Here is a 20,462-nt window from a genome sequence, read left to right as displayed (position 1 = left end):
GTGTGTGTGTGTGTGTGTGTGTGTGTGTGTGTACATTAAAGTGTATTAAATCACATCTGGATTTCATCTGGATACAAGGGACCAGAAATGGAAAGTGTAAATGGGGGCCATGGTTATACTGATCTGGACTGCACCAACACAAACTCACTCTCTGTGCAGTCTTTCAGCAGTGCCTCAGTCATCTTGAATCTCAGCGAGCTGCCTTGTCCTGGAGGCTTCCCTGCAACTTTCAGACTTTCCGTTGTACCTCGGCCGTGAAGTATGATTGTGTCAATCACAGTAAGATTGTTCCTAAACAGAAGGAAGCACACAATTTCAGGAAAGAAATGCATGTTTACTAATGGTTCAAGTTTCATTTATTGGCATTCTACAACACAGGGTGCAAGTTGTAGTCCCTTAATGCTACACAAGAAAAAAAAGTGAAAGTTCCATTAAGTGACATTACCTGACTATGAGGAGGGAGGAGACACTGTGGTTGCTGGTGGGAGTGAACCTCACGCTGAATGACTTGACTTCTCCGGGCAGCAGGAGGAGGTTGTACACAAAGGGTCTGGTTGAGCCCTCTACGAACCCTGTACTGCTCTTCATTAGAGATGTCTGCCAAACAAAAAGAGGGCCTGTTAGACACAAACAGTTTCCACATGCTGCCTACGCCATGGACAAAAGGACTGTGATTAGCAATGCAATTATATGCCAAACAGCTGCTCCTCTGAATGCCTGAACAGTGGGGAAGTCCATCGTCACTCTCGGAGCACTCACTTGATTTCTGTGAACCTGGAACTCTAAGGTATTTGTGTCAATGTTGATGTTGGACAAATTCCCTAATGGCAGCCTGGAAAATACAATCAGAGAAGATCACTGTCAGAGTAAGATGAGTGGGATAAAGAACAAGATACGTGCTGAGCTAATGGAGATTTCCCACCTGTCAGCCAGCTTTCCAGAAAACACAGAGGGGTTGGGCAACAGCGCCAATGGGAGAACCTGGACATAAACAAGGACATCGGCCGGATTCTGCAGAATCACCTCTTCTTCCTGCGAAGACACAGAAAGATGTCCCACCTCAATTTCGAACACAGGACTTTACCAACACTTTAAGACATTCCTGCTTGTGTTTGTAACTAGGGGTGTGAATCTTCACTGGTCTCACGATTAAATTACGATTATCCTCACCACACACACACCTCAGCCACACATGGTTTTCATCAACACATTCAAGCAGTCAGATAAGATATATGAACTCCCCCCAAGCAACATCAGTAGGCAGTAATCAATGAAGGTCTGCCACTGCATCGACGGAGGCGATGCAATGATTCACCCCTACTACTAACAAGAAGCGGGTTGTTTTCTACTCACAGACGAGCTGTTTGTGTTGGTCAGAGGGAACATAATGCGTTGGGAGGAGTTGATCAGTGAGGGCCAGGTCAAGTGCGCCGTTATTTTAGCTTGAACGTTTTTCTGCAGGTCTGTGTTGACTTCAAAGACAGCTTCGATCCTTTAGTAAAAAAAAGAAGCAAAAAAACATCTTGTGACAAGCTGTAAATAGCCTGTTGTTGTGAAGCAACTGATTCAACAGTAAAATGTGATAACCATAGCCCAAGGATCACTGAATCCTAATATACTTACTTGTGTCCCGAGTGCTCTTTCAGCTCTTTCCAACGCCTGAGGAGTTTCTGGTGGAGGTCTACATCAGCGTCCCAGATATCCTCCTGTAATGCCAGCCCATGAGGCTTGGACTCAGCTGTGAAAAAAAATAAAATAAATTGTTTTAATTTTGACTCTTGTTCTGTGAGATTTGAACGTTACACACACACACACACACACACACACACACACACACACACACACACACACACACACACACACACACACACACACACACACACACACACACACACACACACACACACACACAGACACACAGACACACAGACACACACACACACACACTTAAAAAAAAGAAAAAAAACTTACATTTAAGCACAAATGGCAGCCCCACATAACAGTGATCACCACACTGCATGCTGGCATCAAAATAAATATTTGCCACCTGAAAAAGATGGAGGAAAGAAAAATAAGTTTATGTTTAGAAGGACACTTATGGCTCACCAATGTTGCTCAGTGAGATGAAGGGGGCTACCTTAGATTTACGTCTTGGCTCCAGCTCGTCTTTGTTGTTGCGGAGCCGTTTATAATAGAAACGTATATCTTCAGTCAGGGAGCGGATCTGCTGTAACCTCACTTTCTGAGTAAAAGAGCTCTGTATACTGAAGCTTTGATGAACAACTTTCCCCTAAAGGAACAAAAACACACAAAAACACACACACACACACACACACACACACGCACGCACACACACGCACACACACGCACACACGCACGCACACACGCACACGCACACGCACACACGCACACGCACACGCACACGCACACACGTCAGCAGGAGCCATAACACCTCAGGCTATGTACAGGAATGCAGGCTCGGCAGGTGATACATCTCTTCTTCTGCTTGCCAGTACAGATGTGAAATCATACTTATGAATAGATGTTAGTGTTACTTACTGGAAATGAAGGTGGTAAAATGATGTGCTTAGGAGAGCTGTTTAATGTACCCACAGCTATGAGAGCTTTTACCGGGATGGTTAATATCTGAAGAGGAAAAAAAAAAGTCACCATCAGACTGAATGATGCTTGTGCATTTCTTTAAAAGGAATGACCATAAACAGCAGATTTGACTGGCTACCTACCTCATAATCTGTGGTGATATGTATGGCTCCATCATACATGCCCTCCAGAGCATTGGCCACAAGTGTCACTTTGAATGCTGCATAATAGCCAGATGCTAATATCACCTTTATAGAGAAGAAAAAAAAAAAAAGGTGTTTTTTCACAGTGCACAGGCTACAGATTCTTAACATGAGGAAGCGGTTAGCTGTACAGTACCTTTTTTATTTTTGATATAAATGAGTCTAGAAAGGTTTACTCATGCTTCCTCTCCCTTTTTCTCTTTGCTGCCATCTTTCTTTCTGTTTTTCTTCTTTTGCTTCATGAGGCTTTTTTCTAATCCCAAATTTAACTCTGTGTTTACAAGCTCGAGTCAGCACTGTGAGTATGTGAGCTTGTGCATGTCTGCAGCAGCAACACTACATAAGTAAAAAACTAAAAATATTACCATTAATTCATACCAGCAAATGTTTGCACAAGCATAACCTTAGCAAGGTAATTGCAAGCTAGCAAAGACGCTAGTAAAAAATGACTTTCAACTTGGCAATGTGACTAATGAGATAAATAACCTCAGACACAGAGCAGTGAGGAAACATTGCAGAGCATAAGAATAATTTGCAATGTGACCAATTTTTCTTCCGTCTCAAGGCGCGTTGTTTGCAAGCCATAAATAATCCTTGGGAATAAGAGACAACTGATACTGTGTTTGAGTATTTAAAGGTTCTCTAAGCGATGTTTGGTGACTTTACTTCTTTTCTAACAAAACAAGACCAGCTTGCCCCTCCCTCCTCTACATCCAGTCCCCTCCCCCTCCTTTCCACGCACCAAAGTTAGTGTCATGATGAAAAGCAGCTTGGGTATGACACCGCGGGGGTCTTACTGTTTTGTGATGGGAGGCTGAGGTGTTGTGCAGCTCTCGCAGGCGACTTAGGGCCATTGTTGCGTTTCCTTTCTCCGTCTTCAGCAGCTCCATGGAGAGGCTGTCTCCCGTAACCAGCCAGGATTTGATCTCCAGCTGGAGGACACAAAGAAGTTTGAAAAGGACAAACAGGAGCAAACTGCAATTGGAGTCCTTTTGCTGAACAACGTGTGATTTTACTTTTAAATTGCTCAAACACTATATATCAGCTACCACTGTGGAAATGTGTATGTTAACCTAAAGGTACATGTTGTGACATGTTGTTTAACTGTTGTGCTGGAAATGTTTGAGAGCACAAGGCAGCTTGTTTAAAAGGTCATGTACAATACACAATGGACCTACTGTAACTGTGTACTGGACAATGGACAGGAAAGATAATCACACAGCAAGTAAGTTTTAAGTAAGTTATTTTTTTTATTTTCTCTCACAGGACAAACTAATTCTGCCACTGTTCTATGTGTAGTGTAGCAATACATGCAGTATGCTGTGTGATCTCACCTCTATGGGATTACTGTTCACCACCACAAATGTGATGCTGCTGGTGTCTGTTGCACTGCGAACACCAAAGTCCAGGATGTTCTCCTTCAGACTGGGAGGCAGGACCAGTGGCTGTTCACACAAAAAAACAAACGCCACATTACACAGACGCATATCACCAAGAATCGTTCTGCGTTGCAAAGGCAAAATTAAGTAACTACATACTTTACATACTAATCTGACTTATGTTTTACTATCTAGAAAAGCATTGTGTAATGTTTCCAAATGTCTAACTTCTAATCCTGTTTTGTTTGTTTTTTGTGTACCTCCAAGAAGCCTGTGTAGGCCCGGACAGGCAGGTGGAACTTGGATGCATTTGTGATCAGCAGTATATTGCTGTCTATGTGAATGGAGGGTCGGACCGGCCGGAAGAAGAGGGAGAAGACGTAGCGGGACTCGTGTGGGGGGATAAGGATGGGTGCACTGAAGTTCTGCACCTAAAACAGAGAGAGAAAACAAGATGTCATATCGCCCATTATACATATATTACACTTCACAATTACATTGTCCCCCTGTTAACCCTTTCTGGTGACTCTCACATTAAACATGGTTTTGGCCTCTTCTGGCAGGGACACATTGTGTAACCGGATGGCAAAGCTGAAGGCATTTGTGAGGAAGATGGGTCTGTCCACTGGGTCGACGGGGCTGTCCCTGATGTGGAACAATGTCGCCGTGTGGTCAAAGCCAAGGTAGCTGCCAGAAAAGAGAAACTTTTTAGAACTAAAACTCTTATCGGAAAAAAATTCAGCCATGCCCACTCTCTCAATGTAGAGACACAAACAACTCACCCATCTAAAACTTCTGCCTGGTAAGGGATTTCAAGCTTGGAGTAACTCTTTTCTTTCGCTTTAACAGTTATCTTTCCAGAGAACTGATATGGTCTTCTTGCTTTTGAGGCTGCAACCCAAAAACAAGATCGAAACAGAAGATAACTGCACTGCAGAAGCATACAAAGCCTCACAAGAGGAAGTTGGGCAATCCTCTAAACCAAAACGTGTAAGAAATTGCTTAAGTATTGACATGATGTGAAACTCTTCAAGCTAAATAATGTCCAGAGCATAACTAATAAATAGTCAGTATGTATTACAGGACACACACAAAGTAAAAATATTGACTTCCAATCCTTTTATTTTTTTAACCATTAGGTTTTTCAAAACTAATGGAATCCTTCTTAAAAAAGGAAGTAGAAGCAACTGTTCACTTCTGTGTCTCTGTCAGCCAGTGAAGACTTAGAAGAGGAAGTGACATCATGCAGGCTTCACACTTTAGAACTGCCTGTTAAGAGCTTGTGTTAAGTGGAAATGGAACTGCACTTTTAATGTTTAAGATCTGTGTAGCTCACTGACTGCATCATAATCACAGTTAGAGGGCGTGGTAGCGGAGCAGGCATATGATAGCTCAGGTTGGATATGGCTTTCAATTTCTAACTTTCTCAAATGGATTTCCATTGATTGTATGTCACAAGCTTAGCTGTTTGCAATGACATTTCCTCAACAAAAAAAACAACATTATGTAAATGTAAATGTAAATGTGCTGTATTTCTATATCTTTTCCAGTCTTAACAACTGCTCAAAGCGCTTTTACATCTACAGGAAACATTCACCATCACACACATTCATACACTGTGGCCGGGGCTGCCGTACAAGGTGCCACCTGCTCATCAGATAAACATTCATACACATTCACACTCCGATGCGCAGCAACCGCTCTACCACTGAGCCACAGCCGCCCGACATTATATATGAAAATGTATGGTTCAGGATATTAAACAGAAAAACCGTTAAATAAAATGAGACGTACACTCAGTGTCCTGCTAGCTACAACAAATAGTCTATTACAAAAGTCCTGAAATAAATTGTAAGTGTTTGTTATTTAGCCTACCCTCAAATATAGAGTAGAGGGAGAAGGAAAACAAACAAGCATCCAAATGGACATTATCGCAGCCAAAATAATTATCAAGCTCATTTTTTAATCGTGCGATTAATAGATTTTTTGACTATTGCGACAGGCCTAGACACACCGGTCAGTACAACAGCCTCTAAAATGATCATACAGTTTAATTAACACCTCTGTCAACAAAAATGTTACATTATAACCATTTTTCAACAGAAGTGTCTCACCACATTAAAAAACACTGCTTACCGTCAAAACTTATACTTGCAACTTTGGTATATCTGCTCTCTCCAGCTTTCAGTGTGACTGCTTTGAAATCTACTGTGACTGCTTCATTCGACGGTGTTGTGCGCACACTCTGTAAAAACATAAATAAAGTTTGGGGTTACATGAGGGTTAAAAAAACAGTTTGAAGATTTCAAAAAGGCTACCAAGGACACCTACTGTAATTGGAACATCTTTTGTTCCTGAATTTAAAAGGTGTACATTCAGCAGTTTTGGCCGATCTGTAAGAAAAAGTGGTTGAAAAAGAGAATGAAGGAGTGAGAAACGAAGCCTGGGGAAGAAGTGCAAGAGGGACCTACTGTTGTACTTCTCCATACCTTGTGACCGCAGCGTACCAAAGTCAAGCATCTCTGTGGAGGCGTATATACCAGGGGCTGCACGAAAAAAGAAGTACAGACAGACAAATGTTTACCTGACGGACAAGACCGATCAATATATTAAAATGTGACAAAGTTTTGGTAAGCACACCTGATGAGACCTCCACTTCTACAGGGAGAATGATAAACTGGTCTTCATTGGGGGCATTGGTTTTGATTCTGATGAAAGCCGTGTGGTTGTCGGCATCTCTCGACGAGAAGCTGGCTCTCATCACCCCCTTTGTTTCGAATGGAGGAATCTCCTGGAGGGAGAAGGTCAGCATTAGGGCTTGGTATCGCCACCGATATCCTGAATCAATCCGATTCTGATTCACAAGGTCCCTTTCTATTAGATTTCTATCAATCCAATTTTCCAAATATCAATTTTGTTTGGATATGAAAGAGATTCTTAGAGAACTAATGATGTAAATTGTACAAGGTTGCCTCTAACCTGACATATTATTAAAAATATTAATGTTGACTTTAAGAATTGACCCCAAAGCAGTTACATAGAGACAAAGAAATTGTCTTGCTTTCTTGCAGAGGGTGAGATGCAGAGACTGTTACACCTGATGGCCATGGCAGGATTACCCTCACCAGCATTTTGCCTAACTTTGGAGCGTTATTTAGCATAACATGAATTCCGTCTAGTTTCACATGAAACCAGAATCTTTAGTCTAGCTTTAAAACGGAGTCTCCTAAGAGACAGAGCTCAGCATTTTATGAATCGATACTTGACCATTTAAATGAAGATCGATTTGAATTGGAAAATCAAATTTTTTTCTTTAAACCCAGCCCTAGATACCTGGGGTGAAAGTGACAAAACTTTGACCTCCGTTATTGTTCATCTTTAAAAACAAAACAAGACTTTACACAATCACTGGAACAAAACAAAAAAAATAGACGTGGAACCAACCCATAATTTAAGAGTCCCTGTTTGTTGACCCGTGGGAAGCTCTAGATGAAGATCTCCACCACTGGAGTACATCTCAACAACCTGGAGTAAGACACGGAAAAGGAACCCAATCCACCAATTAAACAGCTGTTCTATTCCAAAAAACCATGTGCCAGTTCAACCATTAGATACTCTAATTACTCTACCTGTAGTGGTTCACTGAATGGGTTGTGGATGTTTATTAGAGGAGAGAAGCTGCTGTTTACAGGGACTCGAGCCCCGATGAAGGGCCGCAGTCTGTAAGGATTTGGGATGCCAACCCCAAAAACCTTCAGGACCAAGATAGAAAAGCAAAATTAGTCCCATTTCTCCTAGCACTAACTATTCAAGTTGTGAAAATGAAGTGGTGTTCATTTGTGGTCTATACCTGGTATGTAAACACTCCATGATGTGATGTATTAATAAATAAAGTGTTTTCTACGTTCCCAACTACCCGGGCGAGAAACACGACATCGAATGACGTGTTCCCTCCTGGTGGAATTATCTGTTGAAAGATACAGATAAAGACACATACATGATGTGCAGTACAACAAACACATAAAGCAGCTTATTAGTTTTTTTTTTTTAAATGTACTGACCCCAAACAGCTGGGCTAATAACTTGAAACACCTGACCTTACAGATCCGCTGCTACCAAAACATTACAGCTACATTCTAACTTTAGCATTTTGGTGGTGACTGTGGTCGCAAATAATGACTGTTCAGTGTTTTTGTTTTTTACCTAGATTTCCCTGAATACTTTCCTGTCTATTTATATCTACAGAAACCACTAAAAGCAATATATAGTCTACATATACAACATATAGACTAAAATGTCAGGTAGTAAGAGGTTTTACACAGATGTAATGAAACAGAACTTCTTGTGCCATCTCCGCTGCTGCAGAACATTTAGAGAGTCTAAAAAAAAGCAGATAGTGGAAGGAGTAGATTTCACTGCTCACCAGATAAAGGCTTGGAGGAAGTGCAGAAGCAAAAAGATGTAAGCATAATAGGAAACGTACACTCTAACCTGTGCATTCTTATTATTTATTAAGGCAGGTTTTTCAGTCAGGAAACCTCTTCAAGTAAAACAATATATAAGCGGTGTCATTTTTAAAACCCATCCCAAAAGGCATTAGGGTTGTGAATCTTCACTGATCTCACGATTAAATTCAATTAAGATTATCCTGTATGAATCAAACAATTTGAATCGATATTATGATGCATCACCTCTTCAATATTAACATATATATTGTTACACGTGGTTTTCATCAACAAATTCAAGCGGTCAGATATATATGACCTCCCCTTTTTATTGTATCTGCTCTTAAAAAAGACACTTCCTGATTGTAGCGGAGTCACAACACAGCAGACAACAGAGAAAAGACAAAAACCACAAAAGCAGCTACCGGAAAATCAACAAGCAACATCAGCAGGCAATAATCGATTATGGTCCGTCACTGCATCGATGCAAAATTGTCTAAGTCCAAATCACGATCCAGCAATGCAATGATTCATTTAAACACCCCTAAAAGGCATGGGTTTGGTTTCAGAAGTGTACATATACATCCTGCATCAATATCTGAAATATGCAGGGAAGGCAGAATACTTTTCATTTGCTTAGATTAGTGTCCACACGATGTAATGCACACAGGAAATGGAGGAGCTACTCATAGCTTGTGAAGAAACAAATGAAGAAACAGCTCTGGCAAAATATATGGGGGGGAAGGGGGACATTAAATTTCTTTAAAAGACTTTAAATTTCCAAATTCTACAGTGGCGGTTATGCTCAAAAGTCACAGCTTAACTAAAATAAAGTACATTCATTTGTTGTAAAATAAAAATAAACTATGCAGCGTATACGTTAAAGTATCAGTACATAGCAAGAAGTTGGGACACATTTATAAATATACACCAACAGTCACTTGGCATGCTCTGATGCATAACACATGTGCCATAGTGACCAGCGCAGGGATCTCTGGGGATTGTAGTCTCTAACTATATATAGGCTAGAGGGCATAGCAGAATCCATGTGTATAAACAGACAATCCAACACATAAAACCAAAATAACACTTAACACACAGATAACGCAGTTATCTATAAGCAGACATAAAGACTAGGTATGCATTGATTCCATGCAGTTGATAGCATTACATGTATTTGGCATTTTCTTTAAAGAAAAACAACAGTACCAAACCAAAAGATAGCATCTCCCAGGAGGACGGGTCCAAAAGAAAGCTGTGACAGAGCTGAAGCCCTTGCAGAACCAAACTGGATATCAAAGCATGACAATTCTCTGAACTGCAAACAACATGTAAGCCTGCTCTTAAATTTGCCAATAATTCAGAGAAACCTGGTGAAATTTAGAGGCCAGCTCCCCTATGTCAAATTATGTTAATTACTACAACCATTTTACCTAATGATGCCTAATGTCATTACTACAATTAAACTCAGAAATCTCTGGATCTCGCACAAGTTGTGATTTTATCTACCCTAATATCAAAGCCTTTACACTAACATACCCCATGACAGAGGCCTAGCGGCCTCAGGTTGTTATCCTCAAAACCGCACGGAATTCTTTCTTTTACTGAATGCCTTTGTAAAACCTTTTGACTCTTATGTCCCGAAATTGAATTTATTTAGTACTGATATGCACATTTATGCCCTAGAGACAAGACTATTGCTGCTTGGCCAAACATAACAACAACAACCATCCTCCTCTTGAGGTTTGTAATCAATGTTTCAAGGTAAAACTACACAGTGTCCCTGCCCCACTTAAACAAGACCATGATGTGTGCAGAATCTACTGTTCTTAAAGTGACAGAACATGTCTTTCCTGAAAAGGGGCTGTCACATTCAGTTAAGAAAACAATATTTATTTGCTTATATTTCCATATGATAAAAGATATTGGAAAAGCAACACGTGCCAACAACAGATTAGTATAACACAGGTTGTTGATCGTGTTGACCGTGTGCATGCTCAGACACCGTTATTTTTGTCTTTTAACTTCCAGTAATGGGAATGGGGGGTGTTGTGCAGATTTGACATCTATCTGCTGCTTGTGATCACTTTGCACCTGGATCTTAGCAAATATCTGACCAGTTATATACTATAATGTACAGCATTGATGGTCTGTCAGAGCTGGTAAAAATGAGACTTTCTACTACGGCAGTCTGACAAACACTGAGCGCAATTTACAGAGCGGTGCTAAAAAGATCAGATGGTCATCTTACTGTTATATAGTCAGGGTGACTGGCCAGACTGTGTTGCTATGTACGCTATGTTATGCGTTTAGAATATACAACATAAGTTGTCGGAGTGTGCTAACACACTGATTCTTTTGTTTTTTTACAGCGGAGACTCATGTGGTTGGTTTCACTGTTACACTGCACAGGTTACTTTTCCATGACAGTGTCTTTTTATTCATAAGCTAATTATTCCATTCATTTTGTTGAATTGTTATTGTATAAGTTAGAATCAGAGCACTTGACTTTTTACACCATAGAAATAGCTACCGCAGCACAAAGTAAGCTATTTGAGCTAGTTGTTGAGCTAGGGGTAGGAATCACCAGAGGCCCCACTTTACGATATTTTTGCGATTTTCTAAAATATAGCAAATTTATTACCTTTTTTTCTAACTTCAAATTATGCCCCCAAAGGAAAACTTTGTCAACACTGATGTTATTTAAAAAGATAAACCATCTAGCAGACTGAAAAACTTATTTTATTGTTATTTTGCTACCAAAAAGTTACATTTTCACGTGCAATTTATATAAAAGAATGTTACTTGACATCAGTGTATCATTATAGCTTTGCCACGGAAAACCTCGCAATCGTATGCTGTATCCATTTCCCCGCCTCCGCACCCGTACAAGTTGTAAGCTAATGCTAAACGTAACTATGTGCCAAAGATCGTATTATCTGAATATTTGCGCTGGAAGTGGTGGTTTGCTCATAAACGTGGACATGTGCTCAAAATGTATATTTAGGTTGTCTGAACTGATCAGCAAAGAAACAAAAGAAAAAGAAAGGAAATGCCACCTGAGAGACAGAAGGATACATTGTGTTTCCTGATAAGTCTCTGGTTTACAATAATCAAAGTTTTCACACTGATTTATTTATATTTATGCCACATGATCAAGTAACATGGAGAAATCAACACACCCATGGGACTTAAGATCAAGGGAATCTTTTTTTGTAAACTACCAGGATAATGTGCATTTTCTATTAAGCGTTAGATGTGCTGAGCTCATGACAAAAATGAATCAATGTTAACAAAGTGACTCCAAGTGATTAGTACTTACCCTATTCTGGAAAAAGGATGCATGAAAATGTGCTGTTGTAGCCGATATTGATATCAAACTAATTTCTTCTGAACTAGGATTATGTAAGTATACTTTCTCCATTTTTGGCATTCCAACGGGCCTGTAAATGAAGAAAAGAAGCCTTGGTAAGCGCCGGCAAACAAAAACATATAGAAAGAAATTAAAAACTAAACGTAGAAGCACAGCTGACACTAATAAAGTCACATGACTCAAAAGGTGTAACCAATTTTAACATGATGAATGACACCACGACTTAAGGAACACGCCATAGTTTGTTAGAAATAGCGCTTATCACGGTCTCCCCTGGCTGGAGATAGGTGGGCCAACCCATTTATTTATTATTTATTGTGTCAGTGCATGCGTTGATTTAGTTTGGTGCAACACCGGCAGCGCCGCCACTAGTTAGCTTAGCGTAGTGAATGGAATCCTATGTTGCCAGATAGCATGTTGTGAGTAAAAAAAACAACAACAACCTAATTACTTCTTGTGGCCTGCATATTGGCCTGCGTTTTCACAACAAATACAAATGCAGATTAAGACTAGACAATTTCCAAGGCAGATATTGCCTTAGGACTATATTGGATGGAAGCACAGCCGAAGCACAGTCCCAAGTCAATATCTGCCTAGGAAATCGTGAGTGCTACATGCCAACTGGCAACATAGGATTCCATTCACTACACTAAGCCAACTAACATTGTTGCACCAAACTAAAACAATGAATGCACTGAGACAAAAAAATGCGTTGGCCAACCTATCTAGAGCTGGGGGAGACAGTGATAAGCCCTATTTCAACAAACAGTGGCGTGTTCCTTTAACAAGTTTGTTGAAGAATTTAACAATAAAAATACATGTTCTTAAAAATAAAGTCAAAGATTTGTTAAAGACAAGAAGAGAGACAGGTAGAAACTTAATTTAAGATGACACATCACCTGGTGATTAATAATGCGCTTGACATTCCTCTGGGTTACCTTCCCAAAATTGGGAATTTATTGCAAAGGACCATACAAGTAGCACTGCATGTTATGACCTATTCAATGTGTATGCTGCACTTTACAGTACTGCCAATCCACACCCAAAGCACATCATTAACTCTTTGATTCGTACCTTCCAGGCAGCACGTGGTTTCTTTCATTTCAATATGGTAGGAAAATCAACTCGCAAGGACTTTAAAACTGGGGAGTTTTTAATAATTCTCCCTGCTCACAAATACAAAGCCATGCAAAGACAAAGTAACTTTGGCTTAAGAATAAAAGCCACTGAATGATGGATTACTTCTAGATCAATTGATTAAAACCTGAAAAACCACTTGTATGGTCCTTTAAACAAAGTGGATAAAGAGGTATGTGTAGTTTCTCCAACACAAGTAAGGCAGATGTCTTTTAAACAGCTTAAACGAATGGCATCTAACAAGTGGAGCCTCTATCTATGGGCTGATTTATTAGGACATCTAGTCCAATTCTGCCTGCCTTTCCAGTGTATTAGAGACAGGGTGAGGATTTCTCAAGGTTTCATTGTTATGCCCTCAAAACATTCACAGCTGATAAGGGGATTGTTTATTGAGGACGTAGAACAGGGGAGGGCAGGCCGAGGCAGCTGGCTCACTCACTGTGAGTTGGTGTAAGGAAACCCCGCTCCTGTGACAGTTAATTAACCACTTGCACCCTGGTAGGGTAGGCTACACTTGAGGCAGGGTCATGCCACATGGGTGTGTACACCCACGGTCAGGGTGGCATGTGATCCAATAACTCCTGCGTAGGTGACGCTAGGTGCTGACGATTAGGTTGAAAGCCTACTCAGCAACACATTTTGTGTTGAAAGGCTGAGGTTACTCACCTCAAGAGGTTTACTTTACATAATATAGAGAGCAAAAGGTCATATTGACTGAGCGGTCTGTAACTATCCACTGGGTTTTAAAAATCTTGTTGAATAATTTATCAGATGATACTTTTGATCACATATTTCTACTAAATAAGATAGAAATGAAAAAGAAAAAAGGCAACTAAAAATGAGTAATGGTAAGTCCCTTAAACTATTTGATATGCAATTATAAAAAACACACATCACATGAAAACAAAATATGAAGTTAGTGTCAGAATACATCAAACACTCACTGTTCGTGAAAGTCCAACATTGGAGGTTCGAATCGTATAGGGCGGCAGTTCCCACGGTGCGGGGATGTGCTGTGAGAGACATGCAGATGTGACAGCAGCAACAGCAAGCTAGGAAAAATACTCCCCATGTCTACAGGCATTTCAAACAAACTAGCACAGACACCACAGTCTGGGCCCACGCATTTATTTTAACAACGCATTAAGACGCCCATGGGACCACTCCCATATAGAGCGTCCTATTTCCATGTGTAAAATCTCCGTGAAAATCCATAGAGTGAAAGAATAAATAAATCAGCCGGAAAAGGAAAAAAACAAAACTATTTCTTCTTGTAACAAACCAAATGTAGTGTTTCTCTCACTCGAAGGTAACTCATTTTGAGCATCGGTTCCACCCGCCTGGTCGTAGGGCACAGTCATAACTCGCCAAACCTGTCTAACAACAGGTGTAACTTGACAATAGATAGGGGCGTCCCCTAACAAGAAGCAACTCTACTTTACAATATGCAACAGAACTGTGTAATGAGAGCCTTTATGTAAATCTCATGAAAAGAGAAGTTCAAAAGCAATGCGTGTGTGGCACATATAAATATATAATAAGTTGATGTGATGTAATATTTGAAAAGCAAACACCTGAATGTCACATGTTCTTTTTTTCACCAAAAAAACAGTCGTGGGAAAGTTAACAGTGCCACAAAAATATAACATTCGAGGAGACACTGTGGCTAGAATCTTTTTTTAATATTTGTCTTTCGCACCAGAATTGATGTGGTGGTACCTAACACCATCCACTAATAAATCCCTTGTGTGTAATTGCTCTAACATAGAATCAATTTCACCTATTTCCTACCAAGCCTATGCATACAGGAGCAGACAATGGCTGTAGCTGCATGCTCCAGTAGCACAGCTCACTAGAGACGGGATGGATTTCCATCCCAAGGCGCACGATAATCCACATAGAGACCCGACCATGCACTGCTCCTCCTGGATTATCTGCCATCTACAGCCTGTCTTCACTTCTCCCATTAATATTACATCTACTGACAAAGTCCTTGCAGAGTTAGGATTTCAGATTGGAAACTGGCTGTGAATTCTGTGCGGCCTTTTGCTCAGCCCTTCAGAGCTAATGCGCTGAATGTCAGGGTGTAATTGGAGTAGCGGGGGAGGGCGGGGGGTTATGAGGAGGCTGTACCTCTTGGCCTCAGATCTGCATATGCCCAGTGTCAGCCTAACCTTAAGACGTGTGCATTAAAAACAAACTGAATGTGAAACGCTATTGCATTCCTGTCGTAATAATAATAACCTGTGACTACCACATGTTGATAACTTTCTTCACAGAATGAGGAGCACACTGAGTAATAGAAAAGAGATAATAATAAACATACAAAAGCTTCCAAGCACTACACTACACAGACACACACACACACAATGAGATAAAAGGGGAAGTTCAACATTTGAAAAAACTCAAACACAAAACAGCTAAATACCCTCCCCCTCCCACCCAGACTTGAAGGAGTGGTCATGCTATGCCCGTGGGAGATAACAATTTTATGATTTTGAACAATGTGTACAAACAGTAAAGGCTTGCTGTATGCTGCACTCAGACAAAACACAAGTGTAAAAGTAAGGACGGAGTATTGTTTTCTATGCAGAGGCCACCATACAAAAACACAACGTTAAAAAGTCCACTGACTGACTCGCACATGTTCCCTGCCTTAAAAACAGTGTGTACTTTATTCGATTAGTTCTACCTGTTGGACACATAGCCACGTAGCCCTTCCCAAGCCCGCCACACACCTAAGACACCCAATTACATAACATTTGTAGTGTCACACTTATCCTGCCAGGTAAGCAATGTTTCCTGAGCATTGATACTTGTCAGGACCAGAGGTGAGGCTGGTTTGGTTGAAGTATTGAAAAAAACAACCATCTGCCTGTCTGCTCCTCTCAGCCTCGTCAGTGGGGGTACAAACTGTCAAACTGATATTAGCTGGGTCTGGGGTGTGCACTGCCAGATCTCTACTCTTCCAAGTAGCTGGGGCAGCAGAGAGGCAGACTGTGGTTTGGGTTGAGCAACAGATGACACAGACGGAGCCGTTTCCCTGACGACTCATGTCACTAACAGCACGCTTCAGAGAGCTGAGGGGTTGTACGGGTGGGATCTCAGGAATCTGGATTTCTCTAATTGACTTTATGCCATCAACCATACCTGTTAGTGTGTTTTTAAGTCCTTGTCATGTAGCAAGGTTTTTTTTGGTAACTGATACTGTAGACTGGCAGATAGTAATCCAATTCCTACCTAGGTTTATTAGCCTTGACAAAAAACCAACAACTTTGTGTTCAAATGAAACTTGTTCACATTGACTGAAAATGTTTACAGCACCATTTTAGCAGCATCTTTGTTGTTTTCTACTTGTGAATGTTGGTTATGTTAAAGCTGGAAGTATAATTCAGTGTGCTGTTGCTGTTGTTTTTCTGCATCAAATCAATACAAGAACTCTTAAGGCTCTTAATACTATATAAGCTCCACTCATTAAGAATGCATTCCAGGTACAGTGCGTAGAACAGCACCTGCTTACACCCACACTCATATAATTGCATTTAGCCAGAAACACATAATTGTTTGGAGTTTGGAAGGACATTTATAAAGTGAAAAATATAAAAACGTACCTTTGTTGATGATATAAACTAAAATCAATGTCGGACTCTGCCTGCAAACGAACAGAGACATAAACAATTATCTAAATGGGATTTAACTGGATGTTACATGAGGCAGGTAATTTGTAAATCAAGTAAATGGCCTTACATCAACCTTTTTCTGCTCTGTATTGGTGTAAATATTTCTGTAACTGTGGTGAGTAATAGTTCAATTGTTATGGCAACAACAACAAGGCAAAAAAGTAACATAGCACTTACCTGTAAAAGGCTTCCCTCGCCAAAATGTAAAACTTCTAGAATTGTGTCTGACTGAATGAATGCTGAAAAACAGAAAGACAAGAAGATATATATTATATTATATTATAAGTATTATAGCCATCACCCATCATTAAAAAGGAGAACAACTGGTTTATAATTACAGAAGAGTTTAGAGCATTTGACACTAATGAATACTGGAGGACACAGGAAGGGAAACTGTAGCAGAATTGGACATGTATCAAAAATAGCGTTCTGCTAGTAACTCCTCCTGAATCACAACAGCAAAACTCATCAGTTTAGCAGTTATTATATCTTCCTGACCATGTCATTACTGTTAAAGATAACTCCCTACTTAAACTTCAATCTCTTGTACTTTCAGAGCAGACAAGAGACAAGAAAAAGATCAGGCTTGAGATCTTTGCCTACATGTTGCTACACTGGGTGTGAAAGTTTGGTGGCTCGGCTGTACCAAAAAGAAACTGTTCATCTTCTACTAAGAACTCATCTGTTTGAAGGATGTTATAAAGTGTCAGTCCGCCGGGCATTTCTGTGTATGAAGCTCACATTGATTAGTCTCCAACAAAAGGATAAACCTAAAGTCAGCACACCCTCATATTGTGCGTTATATAGAGTTGTGTGTTAAAAAGGTATCATCTATTATCAGCAGGACTTTCAGGCCCGGATGTTTCTTGCATTGGCTGTCATATGACAACCTCTGCGTAGAAATCTACAAGCTTAGAGAAGCTCAAATTTGACTCCCATACTCAGCATTTAACACGCCTCCACTCTATTGTTAAGCTTTTCATCTGACACCACCGAAATACCACAACCTGACAACAAGACCAACGTTTGCAGATCATGGTCACAGCATGCTTTCAGTATGCTACGGAAGCGTTATTCATTCACTTGAGGGAAAAAAAAAGTATTTGTCCCATCTTTGTGAATTAATTAGATAATTATCTCCAAAATTCTACGATACATTTTTATGAAAAACAATCTGCTCTCTCACTGTCGCAGCAGAACCATGTAACACACAGCCTCTTTTAGGAGTTGAGGTGTCTCATTAATTCAGAGAAACAGATTTTTGTCAGGAAAATTTATCTCAGAATTTCAGAGATCATTTTCCCTGTTACTCAGGAAAAGAAAAATTGTTTCTCAAGTGAAAGCATTATGCTTCCTGAAACCTGTTATAATGTTGGGCAATTAAACTGTTGCACTCCAATAACTCCTGCTAGTTATAACGAGTGTTTTGATCCAAGTGATCTAATCACTTGATGCAACAGCTCAGTTTAATTTCCTTTTTAGATTCACATCACAAACAGCTACCATAGCCATTCTGCCATGGGAGGGCATCTAGTCAGAGTGAAGTTTTCCAAGTTCAGGTCACCTCTTCTCAGTAAGTATAGAGGGGAAGGAATAACCTTTCCTACTGTACCTCAGTGGAACATACAAGGCTAAATAAGGGAAAGCCATAGTGAAAGTTACACTTGACTAGAGGCCTGAGTACAGGACTACAGAAAGTGATACTTAGTGTTTTCGATCACTGTGAATCGCGTTTTTCAGAATATGATCACTATCAAAACAACAACTAGGACTACATTGAAAATGCCTTTAACAAAAATACTCAATGGTGCTTGACCCCTATGGCTTATTAAAGGTTTCTACCACACCCTCACATGTATGTTTTGTATTTCTTCAATGTAATTTGTATTTTATGTTCTTTGAAACAAATAAACTAAAGTGATCGAGGAGTGCAACAATGGATTCTTGGTAATTGCCAAACTGAAAGGAAGCAGGATGTTTTATCATTTCTCTCATTTAAATCACATGTCCTCTCTCCTGGCATTGTGTAAATCTGTCCAGATAGTTCAAATAGTGAAGCACAACTAGCAGTGATCTTGTTAACACCGACTCCATCTCCTAATCTCGCAGATTTGAGGTTGACAGAAGCATGACATAATAAGTGACACAATATTTGCCAAATAATCTCCTCTATCGCTCTAGTTAGATACTTTCTCAAATTATGTTGCAAGTGTGTGGAACCAGTGTTTCAATTTATAGGCACCAGACACGTTTCAAAGTTGGCACAGCTTATCTCGGACGTGGATTGCAGCTGTCCAGTCACGATTAGTCGACTTATCACCCTGTGACCTGACATGATCAGTGGATCTGACAGCTGGACACTTCAGTCGGCTCGATAAATAACACGCGGCTGTCATTTGTCCCGTGGACCGCTCAGTGCCAAGCTGAAACCACCCCGGGGTCCAAATCAAAACGCTCAGCCACGTATACAAATAACCGTCACCTGACTGATTCAAGCGTTTCCTTTATTGAGTGTAGTAGGAGGAAGTAACGTTGCTGTTGGGTAGGCTGTCGGCGACAGGGAGACGATGCAACCATTAATGTGGTCTCTTAATATCAATGCACTGTGAAACATACATGATGTGCTAACAGTGGTAACAGCGACGGTGCTAACAAGCTGCTGTGTATTATTTTGCATGTGTGTTAGGTAACGATAGTGTTAGCCTAACTTAGCCATATATGGAAGGGATGACAACATGACAACAAGCTACAAACGAAGCTAACGGTAACATAAAAGGCCACGCATAGTAAACGACAGGTAGCCCTTTCATTCTGAACTAACGCTATGCTTCTTTGTATCCATTTTTATTAGTTATATTATTTGCAAGGTAAGCGGGCTAGCTGTGTTAAAGTTGGCCCGTAGAGGTAACCTCAACCCGCACTTCGTAGAAATGTCTACGGAAGTTAGCGCTAGCTTATGCGGACGTAGCCAGCTAAGTTACAAACCTTGTTTATTGGCCCGCGTCGTGTGAATAAAAGCAATAAATAACGTCCTCAATAATCCGATACATGATGTTCTTGTTCTTGTGTGTGAGTGGCGAAAACTCTGGGCTCTTTCTTGACTCGCCATGCCGCAGTTCTTTCTGTTAGGATAACAACCGAGCGAGTGAGCGAACATGCCCGTCTAACCCTCCGCTGACTCTGTCAATCATAGCCGTGAGGGGAGGAAAAAACGGAGGAGCAGCTAACTGCTGAACAGGACGTTGGCCTCTTCTTCTTCTCTTCCTCTTCCGTTGCATGTGTCCCGCGTCACAGGTCGACACACAGCGCCGCGTGCTGCTGCAGCAGCGGAGTGAGCCCGGCAGAGGAAAGCACGTTTTAGTCTTGTTAATGTGCTTTGGCCTGCTTCATATTATTGCAAGTTGTTTCATCGTGTAGCCTGGGAATCTAGACCCCAATCCGAAAGACTGAGCAAATGCAAATTGTGCTCTCGCGAGAACTGTGGATTTCCAGGGTACTAAACACAGAGGTGCCCAAATTCTTTCATATGAAGGGCCAAAATGTAACTGGATAGAAGTCAACGGGCCAAAAATGAATGTTGATGTTGTGGAATACTATAACTCTTGCCATTCTCTGTAGACAAAACATGCGTATGTAATTTAAAT

The 20,462-nt window shown here is 40.6% G+C and overlaps 1 protein-coding gene and 1 long non-coding RNA gene across 2 annotated transcripts in view; both read right to left on the bottom strand.

The window, feature by feature from the left end:
* Positions 1–20,074, bottom strand: part of tmem131 (transmembrane protein 131) — a 32,297-nt gene extending 12,223 nt beyond the window's left edge. The window contains exons 1-27 of the mRNA XM_032526674.1: positions 19,804–20,074; positions 16,996–17,057; positions 16,750–16,790; positions 14,083–14,151; positions 11,951–12,071; positions 8,034–8,150; positions 7,813–7,935; positions 7,628–7,708; positions 6,824–6,974; positions 6,673–6,729; positions 6,515–6,576; positions 6,320–6,428; positions 4,966–5,074; positions 4,717–4,870; positions 4,444–4,614; positions 4,139–4,249; positions 3,602–3,736; positions 2,745–2,849; positions 2,560–2,646; positions 2,138–2,290; positions 1,972–2,047; positions 1,624–1,738; positions 1,354–1,492; positions 923–1,032; positions 760–832; positions 446–597; positions 149–291 (exon numbers count right to left, since the gene is read on the bottom strand). Of these exons, the coding sequence (XP_032382565.1) occupies positions 149–291; positions 446–597; positions 760–832; positions 923–1,032; positions 1,354–1,492; positions 1,624–1,738; positions 1,972–2,047; positions 2,138–2,290; positions 2,560–2,646; positions 2,745–2,849; positions 3,602–3,736; positions 4,139–4,249; positions 4,444–4,614; positions 4,717–4,870; positions 4,966–5,074; positions 6,320–6,428; positions 6,515–6,576; positions 6,673–6,729; positions 6,824–6,974; positions 7,628–7,708; positions 7,813–7,935; positions 8,034–8,150; positions 11,951–12,071; positions 14,083–14,151; positions 16,750–16,790; positions 16,996–17,057; positions 19,804–19,975 (2,998 nt within the window). The 5' untranslated portion in view covers positions 19,976–20,074. The remainder of the gene's footprint in view (positions 1–148; positions 292–445; positions 598–759; positions 833–922; positions 1,033–1,353; positions 1,493–1,623; positions 1,739–1,971; positions 2,048–2,137; positions 2,291–2,559; positions 2,647–2,744; positions 2,850–3,601; positions 3,737–4,138; positions 4,250–4,443; positions 4,615–4,716; positions 4,871–4,965; positions 5,075–6,319; positions 6,429–6,514; positions 6,577–6,672; positions 6,730–6,823; positions 6,975–7,627; positions 7,709–7,812; positions 7,936–8,033; positions 8,151–11,950; positions 12,072–14,082; positions 14,152–16,749; positions 16,791–16,995; positions 17,058–19,803) is intronic.
* LOC116696086 (uncharacterized) lies at positions 14,821–16,739 on the bottom strand. Its single transcript, XR_004333617.1, has 2 exons — positions 15,056–16,739; positions 14,821–14,986 (listed from the first exon to the last, which is right to left on the bottom strand). It is a non-coding gene; the product is annotated as an uncharacterized LOC116696086 (long non-coding RNA).
* Positions 20,075–20,462: the final 388 nt, after the last annotated feature.

Source organism: Etheostoma spectabile, chromosome 9, assembly GCF_008692095.1.
Source record: "Etheostoma spectabile isolate EspeVRDwgs_2016 chromosome 9, UIUC_Espe_1.0, whole genome shotgun sequence".
Lineage (NCBI taxonomy): Eukaryota > Metazoa > Chordata > Actinopteri > Perciformes > Percidae > Etheostoma > Etheostoma spectabile.
Note: the sequence above shows the minus strand (reverse complement) of the source record. Positions and strands in the feature narration are given on the sequence as shown.